At 41.4% G+C, this 26559-nt stretch overlaps 1 protein-coding gene across 1 annotated transcript in view; it reads right to left on the bottom strand.

Moving 5' to 3' along the window:
- GLRA4 (glycine receptor alpha 4) overlaps positions 1-21325 on the bottom strand; it is an 80140-nt gene extending 58815 nt beyond the window's left edge. The window contains 1 exon segment of the mRNA XM_030209841.1: positions 21205-21325. Coding sequence (XP_030065701.1) covers positions 21205-21283 — 79 coding nt within the window. The 5' untranslated portion in view covers positions 21284-21325.
- Between the last annotated feature and the right edge of the window lie 5234 nt (positions 21326-26559).

The following is a 26559-nucleotide window of genomic DNA, read 5'->3' as shown; positions in this document are numbered from 1 at the left end:
CCAGCCATAGATGTTTGATAATTTGTAGAATATCTGTCCTTATTCATGTCAGGTTTTGTAGTTTTGACTCTCTACCAGTTCCTATACTTAATATAATACCTTCTCAATCATTCCTCTATCTAGATGTTAATGATTGACTCCTCACTTACATTTCAAGACTAGATTGCAGAGGTACTGAATAAAAGAATAAGGTAGTCTGTAGTTTCCTTGATTTTCCATCCCTACACACACTTATTCACGCTCTCATCTTTTCAAGACTGGATTACTGCAATACTATCAATGCAGATTTGTCTGCTTCTCAATTGAAAAGGCTTCAAACACTACAACACTCTGCAGCCAAACTACTCTTTAAGGTAAGTAAGTTTGATTATGCTTTAACTTTACTCATCTGTGTACATTAGTTGTCTATATTATTTTGTATATCTTGCAAAGTGCACTGTCTTGCACACAAAGGGGGAAATTCTGTAAATGGCACTCAAAATCTGCCCCCTCTACTAGACCTCTATCTGACTCCTTCACACGGGGGACTAAAGGTACTTATTCCATATAACGGGTTCTGTATAGTTTCTCTGACCTCCATTGTCACCCAATCCCAGGCTTATTAAAAATCTGTCTAAGGTTCTCTAAAGACTGAGTGTCACTTGTATGTGATCTACCTTGTAGGCTAAATGTTAGGTAAAGAGAAGACAGAATCTATAAAAATAGAGACAGAGAAAGGTTTAGATAGATAGGTACATTTTATTTCTTACCCAAAGACAAGTCTTCAAATTGGTACAAATACAGACATCAGATTCTGGTTTCAACCGCACAGGGCTCCGCCGTCTGACAGAAGCGTTGGAGAGGAGTCCTCTACTAAGGCAAAAGTCTCCCCTCTTTTATACCCAAACCTCTCCATAGAAGTAAATGGTGGGATACCTAGCTCTCAATTTCTGAGATGATACTTTCCCACGCGGTCTTATCAGCATGTTTTGGGAAGCGTTGAGATAACAGTTTCTCATCTCTCTGTTGCAATACTTTTCACACCATCTTATGAACTCTGTATGACTTCTGTATCCTTTTTTTTTTTTTCACAAAAGTAATAAGCTTCTTTTTATTCATCTGATCTGATCCATCATTCTTTCATTACAGGTGCTGTATTTGAATTAAAAATTGTACCAATTTGTGGCAGGACTCATTGTTCAGACCTGCTTTTTTGCAGATTCTCAAATATTAAATCACTTACTTGTTGTTTGGCCTAGTCAGTACTTTTTCAGTTGTTCTAGGCTGCATAGCTTTGGCCATCAGTATTCCATTGGTAGCCTTAAAGCCAGGCCATATATTAACAAGCATAAAGGTAGGAGAGGAGTGGTGAGCAGAGAAGAGGCAACACAAGGAGAGCTGAGACTGTAGCATAGCAGCATAGTAGATACTGGCAGATCAAGACTAACTGGCCCATCCAGTTATTAATCCATTCTATACTGCTGCAGACCTATTCCATCTTCCAGCCATAGATGTTTGATAATTTGTAGAATATCTGTCCTTATTCATGTCAGGTTTTGTAGTTTTGACTCTCTACCAGTTCCTATACTTAATATAATACCTTCTCAATCATTCCTCTATCTAGATGTTAATGATTGACTCCTCACTTACATTTCAAGATTAGATTGCAGAGGTACTGAATAAAAGAATAAGGTAGTCTGTAGTTTCCTTGATTTTCCATCCCTACACACACTTATTCACGCTCTCATCTTTTCAAGACTGGATTACTGCAATACTATCAATGCAGATTTGTCTGCTTCTCAATTGAAAAGGCTTCAAACACTACAACACTCTGCAGCCAAACTACTCTTTAAGGTAAGTAAGTTTGATTATGCTTTAACTTTACTCATCTGTGTACATTAGTTGTCTATATTATTTTGTATATCTTGCAAAGTGCACTGTCTTGCACACAAAGGGGGAAATTCTGTAAATGGCACTCAAAATCTGCCCCCTCCCAAAAAATTTTCCAAGATCACTGCCCTTTATAGAATAGCACACAGTGCCGGGATTCACGCTCAACTATGGGTTCGAAGAGTTATACCAATTGAAACCAGGTGTAAATCCTGAGCGAGTTAAGGCAGATCCCTGGAATTCTATAACACTGGAACACCCCTCCCATGGCCATGCTCCCTTTGCAGGTCCACCTGGAAACATGGACTATTCTATAAATGGATGCGCAAGTGTGTTTTCACATGGATCTGCTATTTCTGCTCCGTGTTGGCATCTTGCAGCTGTTAGAATGCTTTTTTCACACCAAAAATTCAGCACGGAAGTAGCGCCTAAAATTCAACACCATATATAGAATTTCCCCCAAAGCCTATTATTTAGATCTCCCATCCTACCTTGCATCACTGACTATACTGTATACTCCATTATGTTACTTAAGGTCCCTAGATTCTCATTGACTGGTTCTCCCTACTCCTAAACTAGCTGACTACAAAGCCATTCAATATTCTACTTTCTTTTTGTTGGCTCCGACATTGTGGAACGAGATCCAGCCCCCAATCTATAGTGAATCACCTTTCAAAAAATTCAGAATTTTGCTGAAGACATTTTTTCAAACTTGCTTATGGTGTTCAGGCAGGTGCAGTTTGTCAGTGTACAGCATTAGTCTCTTTTAAGCGTGCTTGTATCTTTCCTATAATTTATTGTTCTTTCTTTAAGTTATATTGTATTTTATTTTGTTCACTGCTGTGATCTGCTTGCCAGTACAGACGGTATATCAAGATGTTAATAATCATAAACATGAGCAATAGTCCAATACCCACGTGTCATACATCCATATCCTGTAATACCTGGCTGTTATCCTAAGACTTTTCCTCAACAGCAGGAGACAACATGCCTTAAGTGCTTCTCTGGTTGCTAGGGGCAGGAGTATTTGGCAAATTTTAATGACTGAAAATGATGGGAAGCTCCACAGCAACACTGTTAAAGGTAAGTACAATATTGTCATGTTCTGCCTCCTCCTATTCAAGTTTGAAGGCTTTGCGGGGCACAGATCACTCAGCAAAATTTTGCTTGGGACTTTCCACTTTGAACTTACACTACTGCCTCTTTTCTCCTGCAGAAGGTCCCTCTCAAGCACAAATAGGGTAAGTGCTGAGTGAACCTTTCTCCCCTCCCCCAGCTCCCTCCCCTCATTCAAAGAAAGCCACTGAGATTTGGTTCCTCCAAAATGGTGCAATTTGTTAACAATGGCCACAGCACAGATACTACGCAATTATCTAATATTAATGGTAATCAATAGAAATAAAACAAAATAAAACATGAAAAAGAAAATAAGATGATACCTTTTTTATTGGACATAACTTAGTACATTTCTTGATTAGCTTTCGAAGGTTGCCCTTCTTCGTCAGATCGGAAATAAGCAAATCTTGGTAGATGACACGGCTACCACACCTCTCTACTCTAATATTAATCAAACTAACCATAACATTAAAACTGTGTACCTTTAACTTGCTAACACTTGTAGCTGTCTATCTGTGGGGGAGGTAACCATGCAGACATGACAACTTATGTGTATATGTAGGAATAGGTGGAGGGCCATTGCCATTCTGGGGTCAGACTACTACTTGATTACATGATCAGGATCTACTACTACTACTACTATTAAACATTTCTATAGCGCTACTAGACTTACACAGCGCTGTACAAATTAACATGAAAAGACAGTCCCTGCTCAACAGAGCTTACAATCTAAATTGGACAGACGAACAGACAGCTAGGGGTGGGGAAATTGCAGTGGTAGGGGTGATAAGTGAGGGTGTTGAGTAAGAGAGTCATGGTTAGGAGTGAAAAGCAGTAGCAAAGAGGTGGGCTTTAAGCCTAGACTTGAAGACAGCCAGAGACTGAGCCTGACGTACTGGCTCAGGGAGTCTATTCCAGGCATAGGGAGCAGCGAGATAGAAGGAACGGAGCCGGGAGTTAGCAGTGGGGGAGAAGGGGGACGACAGGAGACATTTACCCAGCGAATGGAGTTCACAGGGAGGAGTGGAGGGAGAGATGAGAGTGGAAAGGTACTGAGGAGCTGCGGAATGGATGCACTTGTAGGTCAAAAGGATCATGTACTGTAGGTATTGCCATTAAAACAGGTTACCTTTCTGTTGCATGTCTCTTCACCTGATTACTGCCGTATTAAGCTCATCGGTTCCATCATTTGCATGCCACCTCCCCCCCCCCCAACCATCCAAGTTGGGTGGAGGTACATGGCGGGTTTGCTAAGCATTCCAGTTGAACATTAACAGTCGGGACCCCCTCTGTAGAAGACGGGTGGCCACCCTCAGATTGCCCTGCCATCAAATTCCCCCACCTTAGAGGGTGTCATCAGTGTTCTTGTGTAGTCAACGGCCCCCTCACAACCCCTGCATCTCTTGGCTACCTTCCTCCAGTCTGCCAAGACCCGCAACAGTGACACCTCATTTGTTGCAGGTCCCCCAATAAGGAGCACCTCAGTTGCGACCATCTCTAATCAGCAACCTGTCTACAGCATCCTGTATGTCTGCATTGAATATCTCCTAATTTTGATATGTGAAGGAATTACAAGTACAGGCCATAAAAACTGCACTTTACCACAAAAGACCACTAAAGGGAAAAGCCTTTACTTGTTGGCGCAGTCTCATTAAATCCACCTCCAGTCACAATTCAGACTTGAGTGCTGGAGTTCATTTTCCAAATCCTTTACCATTCTTTCTGTTTTTACAAATCTTCTTTCAATTTTTTCACCCTTTGCGGTCAATGTAATAAGCCGTGCATGTGTCAAGAATAATTTTACACCTGATGCAGTAAGCAAATCATAAGGTAGTCATGTACAAAGCAAAAAATGAGTGCAGCCATGGGAGAGCATGCTAGTCAGCACAGAAACATGCATACACAGGCATGCATTAGCAGCAGAGCAGTGGCGTAGGAAGGGGGGCGGTCCGCCCTGGGTGCACGCCACTGGGGGGGTGTCGTCTCCATTGGTTTCTTGCTCCCTCTGCCCCGGAACAGGTTACTTCCTGTTCTGGGGCAGAGAGAGCAAGGAACCAATGGAGCCGACGCAGCTCCCAGCGACGTGGGCTCGGGGGCGGATCGGCCCTCCCGCCCGTCCCTCACTGCCAAAGTAACGTACAATGCGCTATGGGGGGGGAGGGGGGGCGCCGGAGGAGGGGGGGCGCACGCCAAGGGGGGGCGCCACGCTGCACCCAGGGGGGTGCGCGGTGGCGACCCGCCCCTGGTGCCAGCCGCCCCCGCTACGGCACTGCAGCAGAGTCAACATTTTGGGCAGAGATTTTATTTGCCCTTGGAGGATTGTTGCATATGTATACAAATGTCCATTAGATGTGCCTGTCTGGAATGTCAAATGCTAATGCCATACCAATAATATTCTGGGCATAAATATTATTGGTATGGTATAAGCTAAATTTCTGCAGTTAAGTGAATTGCTCATTTCACTGCTGTGACACATCCCCCTTAACCCCGCATTTGTAGACACGATAGCTTCAGGTCCACATCCTCCTGCTGTTTTTTTAAAATATTTTATTTATCAGATTGTTCATCCATCCTATTCAATGAGACAAGAAAAAAGTTGTTGGTTGTTCATGGTGGCACAAGAAAAGAAAGTGGCACAAAACACTCACTAACACTAGCCACAGAAAAGTGAGCTAACGTTTTACTCCACCTCAGAACACACATTAACTGTTGTCAAAAATTGGGTGTGCACCCAATTTGTGTGCGCAATTTAATTGAATAACAAGCCAATTAGTGCCAATAATTGGCTTTTTAACAAGCAATTATTGACACTAATTGAAATCAATTGACATGTATGTGTGTAAGTTTAGGCATGTGATCTGCACTGAAATTTTATGCACACTCCGGAAAATGGGGTGAAATGGGAGGGTCATGGGTGTTTCAGGGCAGAACGTGGGCGTGGATTCGAGTTACCCATGCAATTATAGACTAAGGGGATTCTGCACATAAATTTAGGTGGGAAATTGCACCACATTTTCACTGATGCAAATAGACGCACCTAAATTTATGCGGGGCCCCTGTGCTTAAGTGCTATTCTATAAATCATGCCTAACTTTAGGCGCAGCTTTTAGAGTAGAGCTTAAGCAGGGCTTTTTCGGTACCAATTTTTTTATTTATAGAATTCACCTCAGTATTAGAAAACTAACCTTCAGGTCCGGTGCACACTTTTTTGCGACTGTGTTCAATAGCTAATACCTTCACTATCGTTGGGTTGAAATGAGCAGTGTGCTGATTCCTATGCAATTCTTTGTGCACAAAGGAAATAACAGCACAGGGCTGATTTTGGGAGGTGCACAGGTAAACTCTTAGATTACATGTGTTCTTTATAAAATAGATCTAGACTGCATTTATTTAACGTAACATTCCATTTCTCAAGAAAAGCTTGATCTGATGTAAATAATTTAGGTGCTGCATACACTCGTAATCCACATGGGATATATCGATTCTTAATATACTGAACATGGTGCTGCCATATAATTGAGCTCTAATCAGTTTATTATGCAAATTTTGAAAATCATGCTAGGATGTAGAATTGGTCTGAATTTGAGAATCGTCTCTGGGTAATGGCTGTCAGTTGTTCCACTGTATAAATGTAGGTGTCATTATCACCACTTCACCAATATCGATATTGATTAACGTGCTTTATAATATCTTCAACTCAGAGAAATTACCAATCCAATAGCTAGAACAATATCCTCCCACAAGGAAGTATGTTTTTATTTTAATTTGTCTCATAATCTTTTTGTGGATCATCAGAAGGTGAATTTCATAGAACCAATGCTGCCACAATTTCATCACATTTTCTTTACAAGTCCTTTAAAAATTTTTTTTCTTCTTTCAAAAAATTGTCTATAAGTATATATCTTGGTATATATAAGATTGCTTCAACCTTCAATCCTTCAAACTTCATTAATGAAATCAAATAATACTTAGCTTAGTCTGTTGATCTGAAGTATGCCCGCAGAAAATATACCGCCGACATAGCACTATGTTTTGCAATATGCTGCATCAAGGAAGTATCATCTGCAAACAGAATTTTAAATTAATACTGTATCCGAACCTCCTTCTGATTCAACACTTACAATATTCATCTTCATTTCAGGCACCTATAAAAGTCTAGACTCCAGAATCCTTTTCCCACATGGCCGCTTACAGACAATTTTTTGAAAGAAGAAAAATATAAAAAATGGACTAGTGAAGAAAATGTGGTGAAGTTGTGACAACATTGCTTCCATGAAATTCACCTTCTGATAGTCCAGAAAATGATTATGAACCAATTTAATTAAAATATACTTGTTTGTGGGAGGATATTGTTGCAGTTATTGGATTGGTAATTTCTCTCAGTTGACAATATTATAAACCACATCAATTAGTATCAATATTGGTGTAGAAGTGGTGATAATGGCACAAGAAGGTATGAACACCTACAGTTATACAGCAGAACAGCCCAACCATTACTCAGAGAGGGACCCTTTTACAGTGCAACACTAGTTTTGTGTCGAGCATGTGCCATTTCCGGGGAACCCCCCCCAGAAATGGTTAGCGTGCTGGTAACCTGGCAGTAAAAGGACACCAGAGTGGCTGTATTAGATGATGATTCACAAATTCAGACCAATTCTACATCCTGGCCTGAATGTCAAAATTTGCATAAAAGACTGATTAGAGCTCAATTACATGGAGGCACCATGGTTCAGTATATTAAGAACCTGAATAAAACATGCGCATTTGTGTATACTGTACATGAGAACATTTACACCTGCTTTTGAGCTGCTGTAAATGGATACAGAGATGCCTGCATCACCTCTCTTTATAAAATAGGTGCATGCTTAACCTTCCAAACCAAGAAGTCCTTTTACCAAGCTGCAATAAAGAGTGGCCTGAGCACGTCCTTATGCGGATCTCTCCCATGCATGAAGGCCATTTTTACCTCTGCTGGAAAATGACTGATTTTCCATTCTTCAAATGAATGGCCACACACTACTATTGCCATTAGCGTGCAGCCATTACCAAAAGTTAGAATGCAAGCCCTCACTGCCACCTATTTGGAAAGTGGTAAAGGCTCATGCGCTAATTCCACGCTAATCAGTTAGCATGCAGCAATGTAGCTGCACTGATTCACATTGCTATGCCCACTCTCCACTCCAGACATGCCCCCTCCAAGAAAAAGTTTGAACAGTTATTTAGCATGCGGTTCTACTCTGTTACAGATTTTGTATCCTCAGCTAACAAATCCCCATGCACTGCTTCTGATAAAGCTGTGGAAAAGAACAGGTCCTTGCATGGACCCTCCCTGATCACTTTATATTGGCTCAAGTAGACTCCATTGATTTCCACTCTCTGTGTCCTACTGATCTGCTTCTTCCTCCCTGTTTATAACTTTCTGCCTTACATTAGCTTTTTGACCAGTTGATTCCCTTGATACAGCTGAGATGGTGAAACATGAATTCATGTGGGGTTCCTATTTTTTTTTTTTTGCTGATGCTCTCCGTTCTGAGTATAATTGGAAACTTTTATACAGACAGGAAACCAAGACTAGGATTAGTGTCCCAGGAGGATCTGACGGCTCTGTATGTGAAATTTCATCTCATCAGTCACTGTGCTGCTGTTGTATAGGAAACGTTGCCTGAGATCTGTCGGCAGTGGATAACCAAAGAAAATGCACTTCTTGCATTAAGTAGAATGATTATCGCTGCATGGTTATTAATTTACTGGTTTTTTAGAATCTGATGACCTCTGATACAGGCTGTAGCCGAAACTTGGCCAGGTCTCTTTTCAATAAACTTGGGTGTGTGACTACTCTAGCTGCTTCTCCTTCCTTGGACCACTGCTCTTGTTGATTGCACTACGTTAATGTGGAGGGTGCACCCCTCTTTCTCCTTTCTCTTTTTTAGTACATGGCTTAGAAGATTGTTTTATATTGCTACCAACTGGATTTTGTAATCTCACTTCTGAATGCAGAGAATCATGACAGAGAAACATAGCATCTTGTTTTCAAAGTAGTATAGTCTTTTGTAAACCACAAGGAGCTCCATTGGGATTCTGCAGGGTATATGTGTTTCTTGTAAATGTAGATGTAAAATACTTTTTCAGCTATGCTTAAAAAGAAAATCTAGTAAACATTCAACAGCTGCCATGAAACTGGAACAGTATTATAATAAATGTTCCCCTGTAATTTATCAGAAATTGGTTTTCTATTGGAGTGGGTATCTGTTCCAAGAGATATTAAAGATTTTTTCAATCAAGATTAATGCTTTCATCTGTAGAACTGGATACTTGTTGGACTGATACAAAAGAAAACCTATCAACTGTAGAAATGGGTATTTTATTGAATTAGTACAAAGATTCAGAGCCTTTTTACATTAGGTGCAGGGTTTTAGATCAACATTCAGACTTTCCAAAGATAATGTTGTACATGACTTTATAAAGACCACTTGGTCTGGGGATACATAACTTATCTTTAAAAGAGGTTATTTTGCCAGGATGTAGAGCTTTCTACCTCATGATTTCCAGTACAAATTTATTTCCAGTAGGTGGTAGTCCCTACTGTCTGACAGACTCCAATAGCCAGTTCAATCAACTTGATCAAATAGCCTCTGTCCCATCCTATAGAACCAATACCAGCACCATCCGAACTATTATCACAATTGGCACCACACATATTCATCTGAGCAATGCATAGAATTGAGTATGTATGGAGACTGAATTTCTCTTTCGATTATGAATAGTTGGGCCAATATTCAATATCCTCAGTCAGTGTTACATCTCAGCAACAGCTGTGGCATTCAGAATTGTACCCAAATATTCAGCACCAGCCTTTACCTGGATACTGGTGTTGACGTTTAAGATATAATGGGCAAAGAGCTTTGATGATCCAGATAACAGCAAATTTATTCACATTTGGCTATAATATCCTCTTTTTCAGTTGTTACACCCACAGAACCATCATTACAAAGGTTTAAGGCCACCTTCAAAGCCTATTTTTCTCAAAAGCCTTCCCCTCTGGGCCATGATGATTTTCATCTAGCCCTTCACGGTCTCAATGGAGTATGATGATTTTAATCCGCTGTCTTGTCACTTTTATTTTTCATAATTTCTCCCCTCCTCCTGTGTTTTATACTATAATTAATTTTTATCTAATTACTTTGTCTTTAAATATGACTGCTACTGGCCTGTACAGCTGAAGACTTCTGTTTTAAAAGGTACACCGGGGAGGGGGGTTTGCAGATGCAGGGAGGGAGAGCTGTGGGCAAGTTCAGGAGGGGGGGGGGGGAAGTGATGCCAGACCACGCACAGTGAGGGGAGGCATGGGAGGGAGATAGAAGGAGGGCAGTATGCCCTTTAAAAGGTACACCAGAAGCAGGGTGTGGGTAGGAGGGAAAGAATCTGGACTAGGAGGGTGAGGGAATTGAGAGAGAACCATGGGCACCATACAGGGAGGGGGGATTGAGAGGAAAACATTGGCACTGTGCAGGGGGCGGAAGGAATTGAGAGAGAACTGTGGGCAGGGCCAAAAGGGGAGGGAGAAGTGCTGAAATGTGCACAGGGGGAGGGAGAAATACAGAGAGATGCTGAACTGGGGGAGGGGGAGAAATACAGAGAGGTGCCAAAATGGGGGAGAGAAGAAGGGAGGTATGTTGTGCTCAGAGGGAGGGAGGGAAGAGAAAGAGATAGTGGACCTAGGGTGGAGAGGGAGGAGGGAAGGAAGAAAAGAGAGAGGTGTTGGACTTGAGGGGGGGTGGAAGAGAGAGAGAGAGAGAGAGAGAGAGAGAGAGATTGGATATGGGGGCAGAAAGGATGGAGGAAGAGAGAGTTAAACCTGGAGGCAGATGAAAGGAAGATATTGGGCCTTTAATCAGTGGTACAGCTGAGGAGGGGGGAAGGCCCCCTCGAAAGATGCACTTTCAAGATGCATGTTCAATAGCTGGTGGGGTAGCTGAAGCCCCACCAGACAAAGAAATCTGCTGCCCAAGCCCCTCCCCCCACCTTCCTCTTCATACTGCCTCAGAAGTGAGGAAGTCAGCAACATGCCTCAGCCTTGAACTGAGCACGGTTGGTGAGTGCTGACTTCCTCACTCCTGAGGCAGTGCAAGGAGGAAAGGGGCAGCTTTGGCATTGCTTTCTTCTAATGGTGGGGCTTCAGCATCCCCGTCAGCAAAGGTATGATACCTAATGTGGTAGAGGGAAGAGAGGGGAAATGCATGGCCCTCCGAGTCCCCCCTGTACCCCATCTCTTCCTCATGGATTGCTAGCTATATCCCATCTTTAATCATGTGATTAATCACAATTAAAAATATTAATCGAATTGTAGCCCTAATTTTTAGAATTTACCCCATAATGCTACTGAAAATTTTGGGGTAGTAGTACCTGCTATCCAGATGTGTGCCGCTGAATGTTGGATACAGTGCTTTTTTTCTCCCAGGAGATAGTTGAAGCACATTGCAATAATGTAGTTTAACATGCATGGAATGGAGTGAATATAAGAAAACCAGACAGGAGCAGTCAAAATTGCACAGTGTCTCTAGAGAAGAGAAGGGAAGAGGATATGACAGAGGTATGCAGTTATCTCAAATATATAAGTAATACAACTGAAACAAGCAATTTTTGGAAGAAGGACATTTCCATAGAGTGGTATCAGACTGGAAAGTGGTAGGCTCAAGAGTAACACAGGTAAATATTTTCTCATCGAAAGGCTAGTAAATGTATAGAACAGCCTTCAAGGCTGTGGGACGAAATCAGTAATGGAACTGAAGAAAGCCCTGGACAAAGATGGAGGATCCTTAGGCTAAAAATGGCAGTGAAGTAGAATGTAAGATACTGCAGCAAGCAGAAAAAAGGGCAAACTAGATGAAGCTTGTAATGGATGCACATAGGCAAAATGTTCATTTTGGTTTTGGTTTTGGATCAATTTCCATAGCATTTATAGTTGGATCTCAAAATTCTTTGTTTCATTCTGTCTTATTGACGTCAATGGGATACATAATTATACACTAACAGCTGAGTTCTCCATCCATTTTTAATGAAACTTGCTTAAAGCTTGCTGGCAGGCATCAACATACCAATCCATGGCACAAAAATACTGGCAAAAGCCACTAACAGAGGAATGATGAAGCCAAGCCTCCATGAAAGGGGCAAAGTGGTACAAATAGTTTAATTAACACCCTAAAGCAGGGATTCACAACTCAGTCCTTGGGACACACCCATCCACTCAGGTTTTCAGGATACCCACAATAAATAATCATGAAATATTTTTGCATACAATGGAGCTGGTGCATGTAAATTTATCTTATACATATTCATTGTGGACATTCTGGAAATCTGAATGGATGCTTGTGTTCCAAAGACTGGGTTGAGAACCCTTTCCCTAAGGAAACTAAGGAGGGGTAAACATCATCACAACTGGTGCATAAACACATTAGGGCAGGGGTGGGCAACTTCAGTCCTCAAGGGCGCAACTCAGTTGGTTTTCAGGATTTCCCCAATGAATATGCATGCAATCTATTTTCATACAATGGAGGCAGTGCTTGCAAATAGGGGAAATTGGGGAAATTCTGAAAAGCTTGATGGGTTGCTGCCCTCAAGGACTGAGGTTGTCCACCCCTGCATTAAGGTATTGAGAGAGTGGCAAAAACAGCACCAAGAGTGTCAGGAACATTTCAAGGCATTGAAAGAGATTTTAAGGGTTTCCCCAGAAACTGAACCCACACCCTTAGAGGTTAGGGTCTGGAGACCTACAGTCAATCCACAGGGGCTGCTTAGCTGCAACCTGAACTCCCAGAGATGTGGCCAGAAGGACAGAGGGAGAAGCCTGCCCCTTGGAGGGGTCCATTAGACCAGCAAGAGGTGTGTCTTATCAATGATAGTATATAAGGAGGTTGAGACAGATACACAATTGCTATTTCAACAGTTTTTGGTGTGCTTGGCTTATTTCTATTGCTATCCAAGCTCTTTGTGCTGATTCAGTGCAAGTTCTTCTGTACTTGCTTCATGCTTGATCCCTGGTCTACCCTATGCCCTGTCTCATGCCTAATTCCTGCATCATAGTTGGTTCCCACTCTACCTGTGATTCCTGTTCCCTGCCTATTCTTGCTCCATGTCTTGTTCCTGATCTTGCCTGATTTCCAGTTTGCTTGACTCTACCTGAGTCTATCCTCTGCTCTTGCCTAGGTGAGGTCCTGAAAGAGGGGAAAACATCACTATCAATGGCATGAAGACCCCAAATTCTCTAGCAGAAGGCAAAGAATCACCAACAACATTAAGCCTCAGTCAGAGTTTTGTTTGGAAATGAGGTTGTTTGATGGAGTGCATAAAGGAGTATTTAAATGTTTTCATAGATAGCTTTGCCCAGCAGAATTTGATAAGGGTCAATTTTGGCACACTGCCAGAAAGATCACATAAAAGGACTTGAGGTCTTTTCCTTGCAATGAAGATTGGAATACATCTTAAATGTTTATCTATTCTGTTCCCCTGTTACAAAAAGCCCATGAAAGCTTGGACTGCAGGAAAACCAAAGCGTAAAGGGAATGCTCAGGGAGAATAAGGTAATAGAAGAAAAAAACTAAATGATTTCTTTACTTTGGTTCTTACTGAGGAGGATGTTGGTGTCATACCTACACCTGAAACCTTCTTTGATGGTGATGATTCATAGCAACTAATGAACATCACTGTATGTCTAGAAGGTTTAACAGAACAAATTGACAATAGATTGTCAGGATATGATGGCATTCACCCCAGAGTCCCGAAAGCTAGAACATGAGATTGCCTGCCTGTTACTAGTAATTCAAATAGGCAACCAAACGTAAGGATTGGAGAATAGCCAATGTAATGACAATTTTAAAAAAGGACTCCCAAGGTAATCCAGAAAACTATAGACCTGTGAGCCTGACATCAGTGCTGGGAAAAATGACTGAAGCTACACTTACAAAAAAAAAAAATCACTGCCCATATAGATAAACACAGTTTAATGGAAATGAGTCAGCATGGGTTCTACAAAGACAAGTCTGCCTCATTTCATCAAAGGTATAAATAAACAAGTGGATAATAATGAGTCAGATGAAATTATGTATTTAGATTTTCAAAAAGTATTTAACAAAGTCCCTCATGACAAGCTACTTTGGAAATTATTATTATTATTTTATATCCTGCATTATCCCAAACAAGTTCGGGTTCAATATGGCTAACAATAAACATTTGCAAAAAGTAGAATACAATTAGTATGAGCATACATAGTAATAATACAATACACAAATTTCACTACTACTGAAAAACAAGAGCAGGGTTCCACACATGCCTGAGAGCTAACAATTCAAAGTGTGAGTAAGGGGTTTGCTAAATAAAAATGCTTTCAACAGCTTATGAAATAAGAGGTAATTGGTAACATATCTTAAGGGATTAGCAGAAAATTCCATATCTTTGTAGCTTGATAGTTAAAGCCTACATTATGAATAGATTTATAATGAATCTTCTTACAGTTTGGGTAATGAAGAATGAGAGTCCCTAGATGTAGGAAAAGCATTTTGTAAAGGCAGTTCTATCAGGGTTTGCATGTAGCAAGGTACATAACCATATAACATTTGATAAACAAGTACACAAAGTTTAAAGGTAATCTGAGAAGTTATTGGAAGCCAACGTAATTTAGCCAGGAGAGGAATAGCCTTGGTATAACAAGGAACTCTACAAACAAAATGGGTAGCAGTGCTCTGCATTGATTGAAGTTTCTTAACTAGAGAGTACTTTAAACCTGAGTAAACGGCATTACAACAGTACTAGTGTTTGGACCAAAGAACGTAAGTTTGAATTCAGAAAGAAAGGTCTGAATCACTTTAGCCTCCACAAAAAAAGAGCCATGGAATAAGAGACAATGCCCTTTTGTGGAATGAAAATGGGCTAAAAACAGGAAACAGAGTAGGACTGAACGGTCAGTTATCCAAATGGAAAAGGGTCACTATTTGAGTACCTCAAGGACCCATACTCAGACCTGTGCTGTGCAACATTCATAAATGATCTGGAGATAGGAGCTAAACAAACATGTGGACGACAGAAAATTATTCAAAGTTGTTAAAATGGTTAAAGATTGTGAGGATTTGCATCAATGAAAACATGGTGCGAATGCCTGCGCCTAAATTCAGACACAATGCCCCAATTGCAAGTAACTGAAAAACCACGTCTACACTCTGCCCCAAACTGACCATGACCCTCCCATTTCTGCACCCCCTCTTTTGGACCATGTGTAAAATTTAGGCGTGGATCCCGTGCCTAAATTTATGTACATAAATAGCAATTAAATCTAATTAGTGTCAGTAATAGTTGTCAAAAAGCCAGTTATTGGCACTAATTGACTTGTTGTTCAATTAAATTGCATGCCCAAATTTGCACACATGGTTTTTTTGTGGTCCTTATAGAATTAAGGGGTAATTGTGCTTCAGTGCAAAGCAATACTTCAGCCATTCACAAAGTATATAAAATTGGTTTCTCTGTTCCATGATAGAATTGATGAGCAATTCAGCAACAGCACTGATGAGTCATGTGGTGGGCCAGCACAAATCTTTCACTGAGCCAGGATATTTGATATGACTGTCATAGTGTTTTAAGCAAGGGCTTAAACTGGTCGAGCACCTTATGTGGATATAATGCTCCAAATCGAAATGGTATATCATATTTCATCTTGATATGCTCACATAATTTTCAGATTGCAAGAACAGAAGGATCTTTCCAAGTTTCCTAGCTTTTCTTTCTTTGGTACAAAACAGATGCATACGAACTATGATGCTTGCTGATGTGGCAGTTTTCCCTGCTTTGGGTAGTACATCTATGGTACTTAAAATGCCTTGTTATAGGCAAAATAAATGTTTGGGTTTTAGCCATCATAACTAGCTAATTTCTTTAGTTTAATTTCTTTTATTGGTTTTCGATACAAATATAAGCAAGAGCTCACAACATAGTAACAAGCAACATTTTACAAAGTATGGCAATACTGGAGCTCACATTTAAGAAGTAGCTATCTATATCTAGGTTCAGATTAAGTGAAGAAAAGAGAGAGGTAGGAAAGAGGAAAAGAAGAGGGAAAGAGGGGGGAGGCTGGAGGATACAAATCAAACAATAAAGCATGCATAGGCCATAAAACACATCTAATTTAGTGCTTATCGCTGTACAAAATAAGATACAAGTGGTAGCCATTTTTCCCTAGATGAAGCAGAGCGAGAAGATTTCTTTGCAAGGTGTAATTTGTATTTGTAAATTTGGAGCAATAAGTTCCACCATTCCTGGTAGGTGGCTTGGTGTAGGGACTTCCAATGTGAGAAGATTACCTTCAATGCTAAAGATACCATGGTGCTAACAAGAGTCCCTTCACTGTGGGTCATCAAACTCTTGTAGTACTGATCCCTGAGAATCACAAATGTTTGGGTTTTAGCCATCATAACTAGCTAATTTCTAAGACCCATCTGTCAGTAAGCATGATATGGAATTTCTTTGACATGTAGTGGAAGGTATTAGTTTTCCATGCAACCAGAGTTTTGCTCAATTTGCACCAGTACTGCAGATACACAGAGCAGGCTCAAAACGTACTCAACAGACATTTGTTAGTGGATTGACTAATGATATAATTGGTTATAATACCACCAAGCAAACACAAAGCACCATGTCAACAGGAGGAAAAATGTAAAATGAGTTCTTATCCTGTTTTGGGGGACTATTAGGTCAGGGTTCTGAGCACAAGGTTATAATGAAAAGATACAAGGAGTCAATTTTTAGCCTGTGGCACAGCAGCAGCATAGTCAAAGTCTATTTCAGGGGAGGGGGCCCAAGCATTTCCTCTCACATGATCCACCCTCATCCTTTTTGACTGCCTTGTTACATTTAGTCCTGACATAAAACTTTTTAATGCTTCAGGACAGACATTTTGTTCAGATCAAAGGGACCGCTATGGGTGGCACTGTTGCCCCGGATGTGGCCAATTTATGTGTGGGGGCTTTTGAAGATACGTTTTTGGCTACTTCCCCTTTCCACTCTCAGGTTATCGTGGTACCATTCCAATGCCCATGATTTGTACATAGATGTCATTATCAAAGCAGAAATAGTTGCTGGATAGGATGAATAATTTTGTAATAGTTTCCAGTGTGTATTGGTAGTCCAAAGTAGATACTTTTTGGAAATTTGTCACATACAACTATTCCATCTGCATGAGGAATATCCCTATACAGTGATTCTACATCCATTGTGACCAGGAGAGTCCCAGATGGTAGCTGCTTAATGTTTTAAAATTTGTTTAGAAAGTCTGTGCTGGTGCCTTGTATGAAGCTGTTTGCTTTATGTACTAGGGGGTTACGATTCCTTCTATAAGTCCAGATATTTCGTCTATTGGTGTGCAAATACCAGATATGATTGTTCTGCCAAGGTTTCCAGGTTTATGGAACTTAAGTAGTGTATTTATTTATGATCTGGTCAATATTCAGCTGGCAGTGGTCAGTGTCATTTTAAGTGCTAACCACCAACAACTAATTTAACCCAGAAAGATGTTCAATTCCAGTCCATTTCTAGGCACTGACACTGAATACCCGGGCCTATCCGGGCATGTCCTGATGACAGGCACTTGGGTCCCAACTGATATTCAGCTGAGACCTGCATAAGACCCTGGGTCCCAGCTGATTATTGGCTGGGACCTGCATCTGTCAGCTTTTCCCTGGCTCCCTGTTCCCAACCCCCCCCCCCCTCAAAAGCAGTGCCCCCCAAATCAGCCCCTCTAAAATATGACCACTTCTCTAACCCCCACCAAGAGCATTCCTGCCCTCCTGGACCCCCCCCACAAGCTCTTCCCCTCCTGACAACCCACTCATCTGTAGGCCCCCTGGTCCTACCATAGGATCCCTGGTGGTCTAGGGAGATAAGCTGTGCAGAAGTGACCCCAGTCACCCCTGCCATGCTGGCTCCAGGCACAAATTAGCTGCCAAAATTTCCAGCGATAGACTATTTGGATTTGGCTCATACCTTTTTTTCAGTTGTGTGTCAAGTTGAGTTATATTCAGATACAGTAAACATTTCACTATGTCTGGAAGGCATGCAATCTAATTTTGTACCTGAGGCATTGGAGGGTTAAATGAGTTGCCCAAGGTCACAAGGAGCTGCACTGGGATTTGAAGCAGGTTTCCCTGGGTCTCAGCCCACTGATCTAACTAATAGGCTACTCCTCTACTCTACTCTATTTGAATACAGAGTAAAGAATGTACCCATAGAAAGATGGTGTGGCATGTGTGCATGTGTGTGTGTTTTTAGATGTGGCTGCACTTGCTTTGAAAATGTCTTAATAAAAGATTTTTCAATTGTTTTGTATAATCCTATATGGGTTCTTCACTCAGGAACATCAGAATAGCCATACTGGGTCAGACCAGTGGTCCATCTAGGCCAGTATCCTGCTTCCAACAGTGGCCAATCCAGGTCACATGTACCTGGCAGAAACACAATTAGTAGCAACATTCCATGCTATCAATCTCAGGGCAAGCAGTGGCTTCCCCCATGTCCATCTTAATAATGGATTATAATATGTACTGTTTGAGAGTTGTCTGTGCCCTTTTTCTATTTACTTTTGTGTGACCATAATCACTACAGAACTTCCTTTGTCTACAGGTTTGATGATAATGTTTTGGTTATTTTGTAGGTTTTCTTGGCAGTTCTTTCTAGTGGAGAGAGGTTGTTTAGAATTTTATTTTTTTATTTGCTGGAAAGTTATGATTTCATCCTATGTCTGAAACTCTATGTAGCTATCAAATTATTTTATTCATTTTGTGGGGTGAAATAATATTTTGTTTAAAATTATATTCTGCTCTGTTGGTGGGGGGGTTTCTCATATAGAAAACATAATAAAGGGAATGGAATGTCTCTGTTGTGGAGAAAGGCTAAAGGGGTTAAGGTTTTTCAACATGGAGAAAAGATGACGGAGAGGATATGGTAGAAGTTTATAAAATTATGAGTGGAATGGAGCAGTTTTGTTAACTTGTCAAACGATTCAAAAACAAGAGAACATTCCATGAAATTAATGACCAGCATTAAACTTTGGAATCTGTTGCTGGAAGATACAGTCTGAGTCAAAGATGACCAGCATAGTGGAATTCAAAAGAGTATTGGACAAGTTCTTGGAGGAAAGGTCCATAAAATATTAGCTAGGAAGTCTTGGGAGAACCATTGTTCATCCCTGGAAATGAACTATGGAATATAGACCTACCTTTTGGGATCCACTATGTACTTATGACTCAGACTGGCAACTGGTTTTCAATGCAGTCCTTTGGATACTCACCGTTAGTTGGGTTTTATGATATTCAAAATGAATTTGCATACTCATTGTTATCCTGAAAACCACAGTGGTTAGGGATATCTCAAGAACTGGGTTGAGAATCCCTGGCCTAAATCCTCTTTACCTGAGTTCTGTGTGTGTTATTTGTTCTATTTTGGTCTAAGACTGATATTTTTCATCCTTTTCCACTTTCAAGTCTGCAGCCTTTTAACAGCCCATCCTTTCCTTCCAAAAGCCGAGAGAGAAATGGAAAGAAAATGGCACTGGTCTCAGATTCATTCTGATATATCATCAGTTATTGGATTTGAAAGTAGTAAGGCTAGGATAGGGTTGCTTGGACATTTGTCAAACCGTTTCAGCATAATAGGTCGTGACTTCTGCTTTTTCCTTATCCTTTTCCAAAGCAAGTATACTGTGTCTGGCTAAGCAAAATGAAAGGCCATTTTTCTGGTACCATAGGCTATAACACTGATGAAAATGAATGTAAACAAAATATTTTTGGCTTATTTGGATTCCTTCCTCTGTTTGGTTTGTTTAAAGGAGGATGACCCAAATGGCCTTATTTGTTGCTTGTTTGCACTTGTTTTCAAATGAATACCCATCCCCAGAGCTTGTGGACTTTTGTCATCATATTGTCTGTTTTTGTTTCAATAGAGATTCCTAGGGTTCTACTATGAGAAATGTGTATATTTGCTGTGATCTGAAACTGTCTGGAAAGTTCAGTGTTTGGTGAAGCATTTTTCCATAATGGCAGCCATCCATAAGATTTGAGGCAGAGTATAAAAGGTGATTCCATGAGTCAGAATGGGCTCAAGCATTTCCAGTTGAAAGGAACTGGAAAGGCAGCAAGAGGGCTGCAGCACTCCAGAAACCTGAGAGAGAGCCATCAATATTCTCTTCTGTATTGCTACCAAATTGTTGGACCCATCTGCTCGACAAAAAAAGTAGGGGTAGATGAAATTTCCAACACAAGGTGACGGTTAAAAAGTCTTTTAATGTAAATATTCAAAAATACAAGGGCTTGACTCTGTAATACTCGATATGGTGCAGAGGTTCAGCGTATCTGCCTGCATCAGGAGTCTTGGTAATGTGAACCCTAGGTACGTAGTAATTATCATGAAACATCCAACGCAAAGATAGAGCTGATAGAGCCAAAGTTAGCAGTCTCAGCTCTAATAACTGTGGCTCTATCAGCATTGCGTTTTCTCATATTTGCCCAATTTTCTGCAGTTGGGCACATATCTTATAGTATTCTATAACATTGCACCTAACTTCTGGGAATGCCTCCTGATCCACCTATGCTCTTCCCATAGCCATGTCCCTTTGGAGTTATACATTATAAAATTTAGGCATGGATGTTATAGAATAGTGCCTAGGGAACATGCATGCATATCTCCACATTGGTGTAAATTAATGCCAGTTATTGATTGTTGACACTTAATATATGCACATCTGCTCTAGACTACCTATTTAGAATGCAGAGGTTTGTATGTATTTGATATTTTTCTGTTATTGAAATTTCTATTTCTAAGAAGATCAGATTATGTAAATGTAGAGAACTGTATGAACTCTCAAGTACTGGAACTAAAGACCAAGGCTCTAGAGCAGGGTTGCCCAAGTTCAGTCCTTGAGGGCTACAAACAGGCCAAGTTTTCAGGATAACACTAATGAATATGAATGAGAGAATTAGATGGAAAATATTCATAACCAGAAAAGGCAATATTTTCATGAGGAAATGCTACCTAAGATCAATTAAACCGGGCTGAGCAAGAATGGCAAGTGTTGAACTATAGACCTTCTGTTAACCTAACATTTTAAATCCTGAATTATATCTGTCTATCCAATACAAAGTCGTGCCAAGGCTGTATATTACTCAGAGATACAAGATCTCCACTTACCTTTGAAGTTGGGTCGAATCCTTGCATCATAGCCTGATGTTCGTCCCATTAGCTTGTCCAGGAAATCAGAGGGAGACATTGGCTGGGACGATTTGATCTCCTCTTTTCCTGAGACCAATCTAAAAGAAAACAAATAGAGATCACTAGGGTAGAACCTTCTATCTGGAGACTTGGCAAAGTGAAGGAATGGACTCTGATACCCTGGAAAGGAGATGGTGTAAATCTCACCTGGATGAGGAAGGCTAAACTGTAGGAAGCACACAACAAAGTACCACCAAGCCTTAACAGCAACCAAAAAACAATATTTCTCTCAATGCATTGCACAGGCTGCCAATTCAACCAAGCAGTTGTTTAGTATAGTAAGCAGGCTACAGCAACCCCCACAACAGAACCAGCCTGCCCAGTCTAATATGAACTGCAATGATTTTGCTGCATACTATGCCAACAAAATTAAAAAACTCCACTAGGATTTACAGGCAGTCCCACCCTGTCTCCAATCAATTAACCAGGAGTGCACAAACTCGCCCCCTCTTGATAGAGACAGGTGGAACAATTTTATCCCAATGACAGAGGAGAGACTTGTCAAAATCCTAAGAGACCTTCGACCAACTACCTGCTCCTTCAACCCCTGCTCATCAAAGATAGTGCAACAGGCAAGTATGGGCATCATAGAAGGCACCACAAAAATTGTAAACTCCTCTCTTTCTAATGGGCAACTACCAACAGTATTAAAAAGGGCAGTGGTTCACCGACCTTGACCAGGACAAACTTGAAAGTTTCTGGCCTGTATCCCACATCTCTTTTCTAGGGAATCTTAAAGAACAAACAGTCTTTGTTCAACTGATTGATTGTCTAGAAGAGAGAAACTGGTTTGATCCATGTCAATCTGGATTCAGACCCGATTATGGAACAGAAACACTCCTCGTATCCTTACTAGATGATCTTCACAGAATCCGAGATAGAGGATTTGCCTCGGTGTTAGTACTGCTAGATTTTTCAGCAGCTTTTGGAACTGTGGATCATGATGTCATGCTAGCACAACTGACAGAAACAGGTATCAATGGAACAGTACTTGCTTGGTTTAGACAGGCAACAATCCATAATGTTTGGCAGCAACTCATCACCACCCCTAATCTCTATTCATTTGCTATTTTTAATATACTGATGATGTTATATGTTTTGCCATATAGTTGTAGCCCCTGATGCAGCCTCTAGGAAAGCGAAATGTGGCCATGTCAGGCATTGACTTTGAAGTGGTGGAAATAAAAACCTTTTTAGACTAGAAGATGTATGTTCTGCTCTTGTGAACTGCTTTGTGCTGCTTCGGGATTACTGTTTCCTCTTCTGGACTTCCCAGAACAGGTAAAGGCATAGGCGGTCGGTGGCCCAACTGTTTGGGGAGGCTAAAGGGGGTGGGGTTAGGGGTGGAGCCAGGGGTGGAGCTTAAATCCATAATTGTCTGATAACACACAGAAAAAATAAATAAATAAAAATAAAAGTCACAATTAATACTTTTTATTAAATTTAGATATTAGATATGTATCATATGTCAAAGAATAAAGTGGTTGCTCAAAGCATATACTAACCACAATCGCTCAACTGTAAAACACTATGCACAAATTTGTGCAAAAACACACTCAGAACCTTACTGTACCATAACACTAGGCAGATGCTAATACACCAATATACCACCCATATGGAAAATGCAGACCGTCAACAATATGAAACAAGGGATCATAATATCACAATTCTCATGTAGAGCCACAAAACACCCTTTTAGGGTGGATAGTGTTCACAATGAGCTCCTTTTATTAACGAATATATGTAGATCCTTCAAGAGGTAGTGTGTCATGATTTAGGCTCTAAAACCCTTTCTGATGTTTTGGTGCCACCTCAGTAAGGCCAATACACAATCTCTCCAGTGCAAAACACTATACACAAACTTGTGCAAAAACACAATCATAACCTTAGCAAACCATGTCCATCATCCTCCTGTGTCCTTATGCGTCCTTCTGTGTCTTTATGCGTCCTGTCTACCATCTGTAGCCCTGTCCCTATCCTTTCTCCAGTTTCAGCATCTGCCTTCAAAGTGTTCCGATCCAGCCCTTAAATTCAGCAATTTTCCCTCCATCTATATCCAGCATTTGTCCCCTCCCCTCCATCCATGTGCATGTACTTCCTTTGTCTTTCCTACCCTCCATCCTTGTCCAACATTTCTCCTCTGTTCCCTGCCCTCCACTCCATCCATGTCCAGATTTCTCCTCTCTTCCCTCCCTCCATCCATCCATCCATGTCCAGCACCTTCCCTCTTTCTCTCCTACCCTTCCATCCAGTGTCATCCCTCTTTCTCTCTCCATCCTTCTACCCATTACCCTCTCCCGTCTCCCTCTCCTTCCATCCATTGTCTCCCTCTATATCTCCTTCCTTCTAAACAGTTCTCTCTCTTGACCCTTTTCCATTCAGCATGTCCTCTCTATCCCCATCCTTCCAGTGTCTTTCCTCTTTCCCTCCCTACCCTTACGTCCATTGTCTTCCCTCTTTCTGCCCCCTCCTTCCAGCTTTTCCCTCTTTCTCCCTCCTTTCATTCAGCATTTCTCCGTCTGACAGCTAGGGTCTCCCCCAGTTTCTCCCCAGCAGCTTCTCTCTCCTGCCCATGTCCCCTCTTTCTCCCGCCATCTTTCCACTAATCTCTCTCTCTGTACCCCTCTTCCATCCAGCATCTTCTCTCTGGCTCTCCCCTGCTCTTTTCCATGGCCCTCTTTCTCTCCCCATCTCTCTCTGGCTCTTCCCTGCTCTTTTCCATGTCCCTGGCTTTCCCCTGCTCTCTTCCATGTCCCCTCTTTCTCTCCCCATCTCTCTCTGGCTCTGCCCTGCACTTTTCCACTTTCTCTCTCTCTCCTCCAGCATCCTTCTGCATCTCTCCTTTCCCTCATGCATCCCACCTTTCTCTTCCCTCCCCTTCTTGCTTCCATTACTCTTACTCCTTTCTCCACCCCCCCCCTTTTTCCATTCCCATGCCCTGCCATTGCTTTCCTTCCTCCCTCTTCTCCTTAGATGTGGCATCTCACATCCTCCTCTCTCCATCCCCCTTTCCCTTTGGTCGGTCTGTCTGGCATCGCTTCCCCTCCCCCCCGAACTAGTGCGGTACCGTATTGCTCTCTCCCTCCGCTCCTGTCACGTCATCTTTCAACAAGGCTTCCTGTTCCCGTAGCAGCAGCAGCAGCAGCAGCAATGATGTAAGCGCCGTTGCTTTCAGCCTGCCCTGGAAGCACTCTCTGAACAGCTTCCCACGTAGGAGGGACGCTGTCCAGAGAAGGCTTCCGGGGCAGGCTGAAAGCAGCGGCGCTTACATCATTGCTGCTGCTGCTACGGGAACAGGAAGCCTCGTTGAAAGACAACGTGACAAGAGCGGAGGGGGAGAGCGGCACCGTACTTGTCGGGGGGTAAAGATCGGGACTGTTGCACACTAGTCGTGTGGGGGGGGGAGGGAGATGTTCACAAGCTGCACCCGCCCCGCCCTTGCTGCACTTCTGGCTGGGGAGGCTTAGCCTCCCCAAGCCTCTTATACCGGGCGCCTATGGGTAAGGGTCAACATGATTGCCTATCTCTGTTTACCTTTCAACACCAGGAAACCTCCCTCTACCTAATCTGCCAAAGGCCAGGTCAAAAAAGTGACTTTTAAAGAGCACCTTGTAAGATGATACAGTATCAAGAAAAGGAGGCAGTGAGTTCCACAGGGAAAGGGCCACGAAGAAAAAACATGACTATTTGGTGGATTCCAGTCTTGAATGTGTGACTGAGGGAATGGATAAGAAGATTTTATGCTGTGACCAAGAGGGCCAGAGGGCACGTAAAGAATGAGCGTGGTGGAACTTCAGTGAAGGTCTTGTGGGTTAAAAGGAGAATCTGGAAACAAACCTGGGAATGAACATTGGATCAATGGTTATCAAATAGTAGAGGTGTCACATGGTCAGATTTAAATGCGTTGCACAAGATCTTCGCTACCGTGTTCTAGATGGTTTGAAGCCATTTAATATATGTAGACCTATTATGGAATGAGTTGCTACTTGGTTTGAGGGGTGAACTTAAATACAAATACAAATGTCAATTTATGTTCTGTAAATTACCTTTTATGGTCCAATGCAGATATAAAAATAGTTAATCTAGCCGTTTCTAGAGTATACAGAATAAAAATCACTCAAACAGAAATGAACACCCCTAAAATAGTTGGTTTTGAGTTTGGCACTAACCAGTTATTTTCAGCAGCATTAACCAGTTAGGTACTGCTGAAAATTAGCGGTTAGCTCTGAATAGGTGATTTAATTGGCCAGGAGTCATTTCTGGCTGGTTACATCGCTTTGAATATTAACCTCTAAGTCTTCAACTTCTTCTTGAATGTAGAAAACACTTTCAAAACAGAAGTCTAATGGTACATATAACTTCTGTAACAATTTCTATCACAAAAAGAAGCTTGCTGACAGATTGCAACCTAATGTTACCTGGAATTTGAAGTAAAGATTGGTGGGAAGAGCACAAAATTCATACAGGCTCATATTTTTGAATTACAAACCTTAATTACAATGGACCATCACAGAATAAAACTTGAAAAGTTCAAGATATTCCTCCTAATTTGGGCACCCAAATTTATGCTTTGTGTGCAAAATTGCATGCACAATTATAGAATGAGGTCAGTTACATGTCTAGTTATTTAATTCAATGCTAATTGACTTTAACAACAAATAATCACCAATTTACACAGAAGAGGACAAGTCTCAACCCAAAACAACTCCCAATTTTCTCATTACTTCTTTACAACACAAAGAAGCTCCATTAATAGCAGATACAGAGACAACAGACTTTGGCAAATAACAGAACTTTACAGGATCTTGTTTCAAATGTACTTGCCTAAACCAACCCAACAGTACCTCCAACCAATCATGAAACCTATTCAAATATACTGATTGTTACCCATTTCCACCCACAACTGGATATATACGACATGAAAACACATAAGGACCCAATATTCAAACCACAGGATTTAGCCCGGCTAACTCCCGTGGTTGGTGCTGTGCCCAGATACTCAATGCTGGGCTGTTTCTGGTGACCAGCATTGAATATCTGGTTTATTGTTGGCCAGTTCAGACTTAACTGGCAAAGCCAATATTCAGCACTAGCCAATTAAGCTTGACCTGGCTATAGATAGGCCTGTATTCACGCAGCCAAATATGGTTGCCAAACTCAAGCTGAAAATTGGTGGATAGCTAGTTATATCTCGCAATATAACCGACTATCCACTAACTGTAAATTTTCAGCGTATCATGGCCGGCCATGTCTCTCTGAAAATTTGCAGATGGT

Source organism: Microcaecilia unicolor, chromosome 7 (assembly GCF_901765095.1).
Source record: "Microcaecilia unicolor chromosome 7, aMicUni1.1, whole genome shotgun sequence".
Taxonomy (NCBI): Eukaryota; Metazoa; Chordata; class Amphibia; order Gymnophiona; family Siphonopidae; genus Microcaecilia; species Microcaecilia unicolor.
Note: the sequence above shows the minus strand (reverse complement) of the source record. Positions and strands in the feature narration are given on the sequence as shown.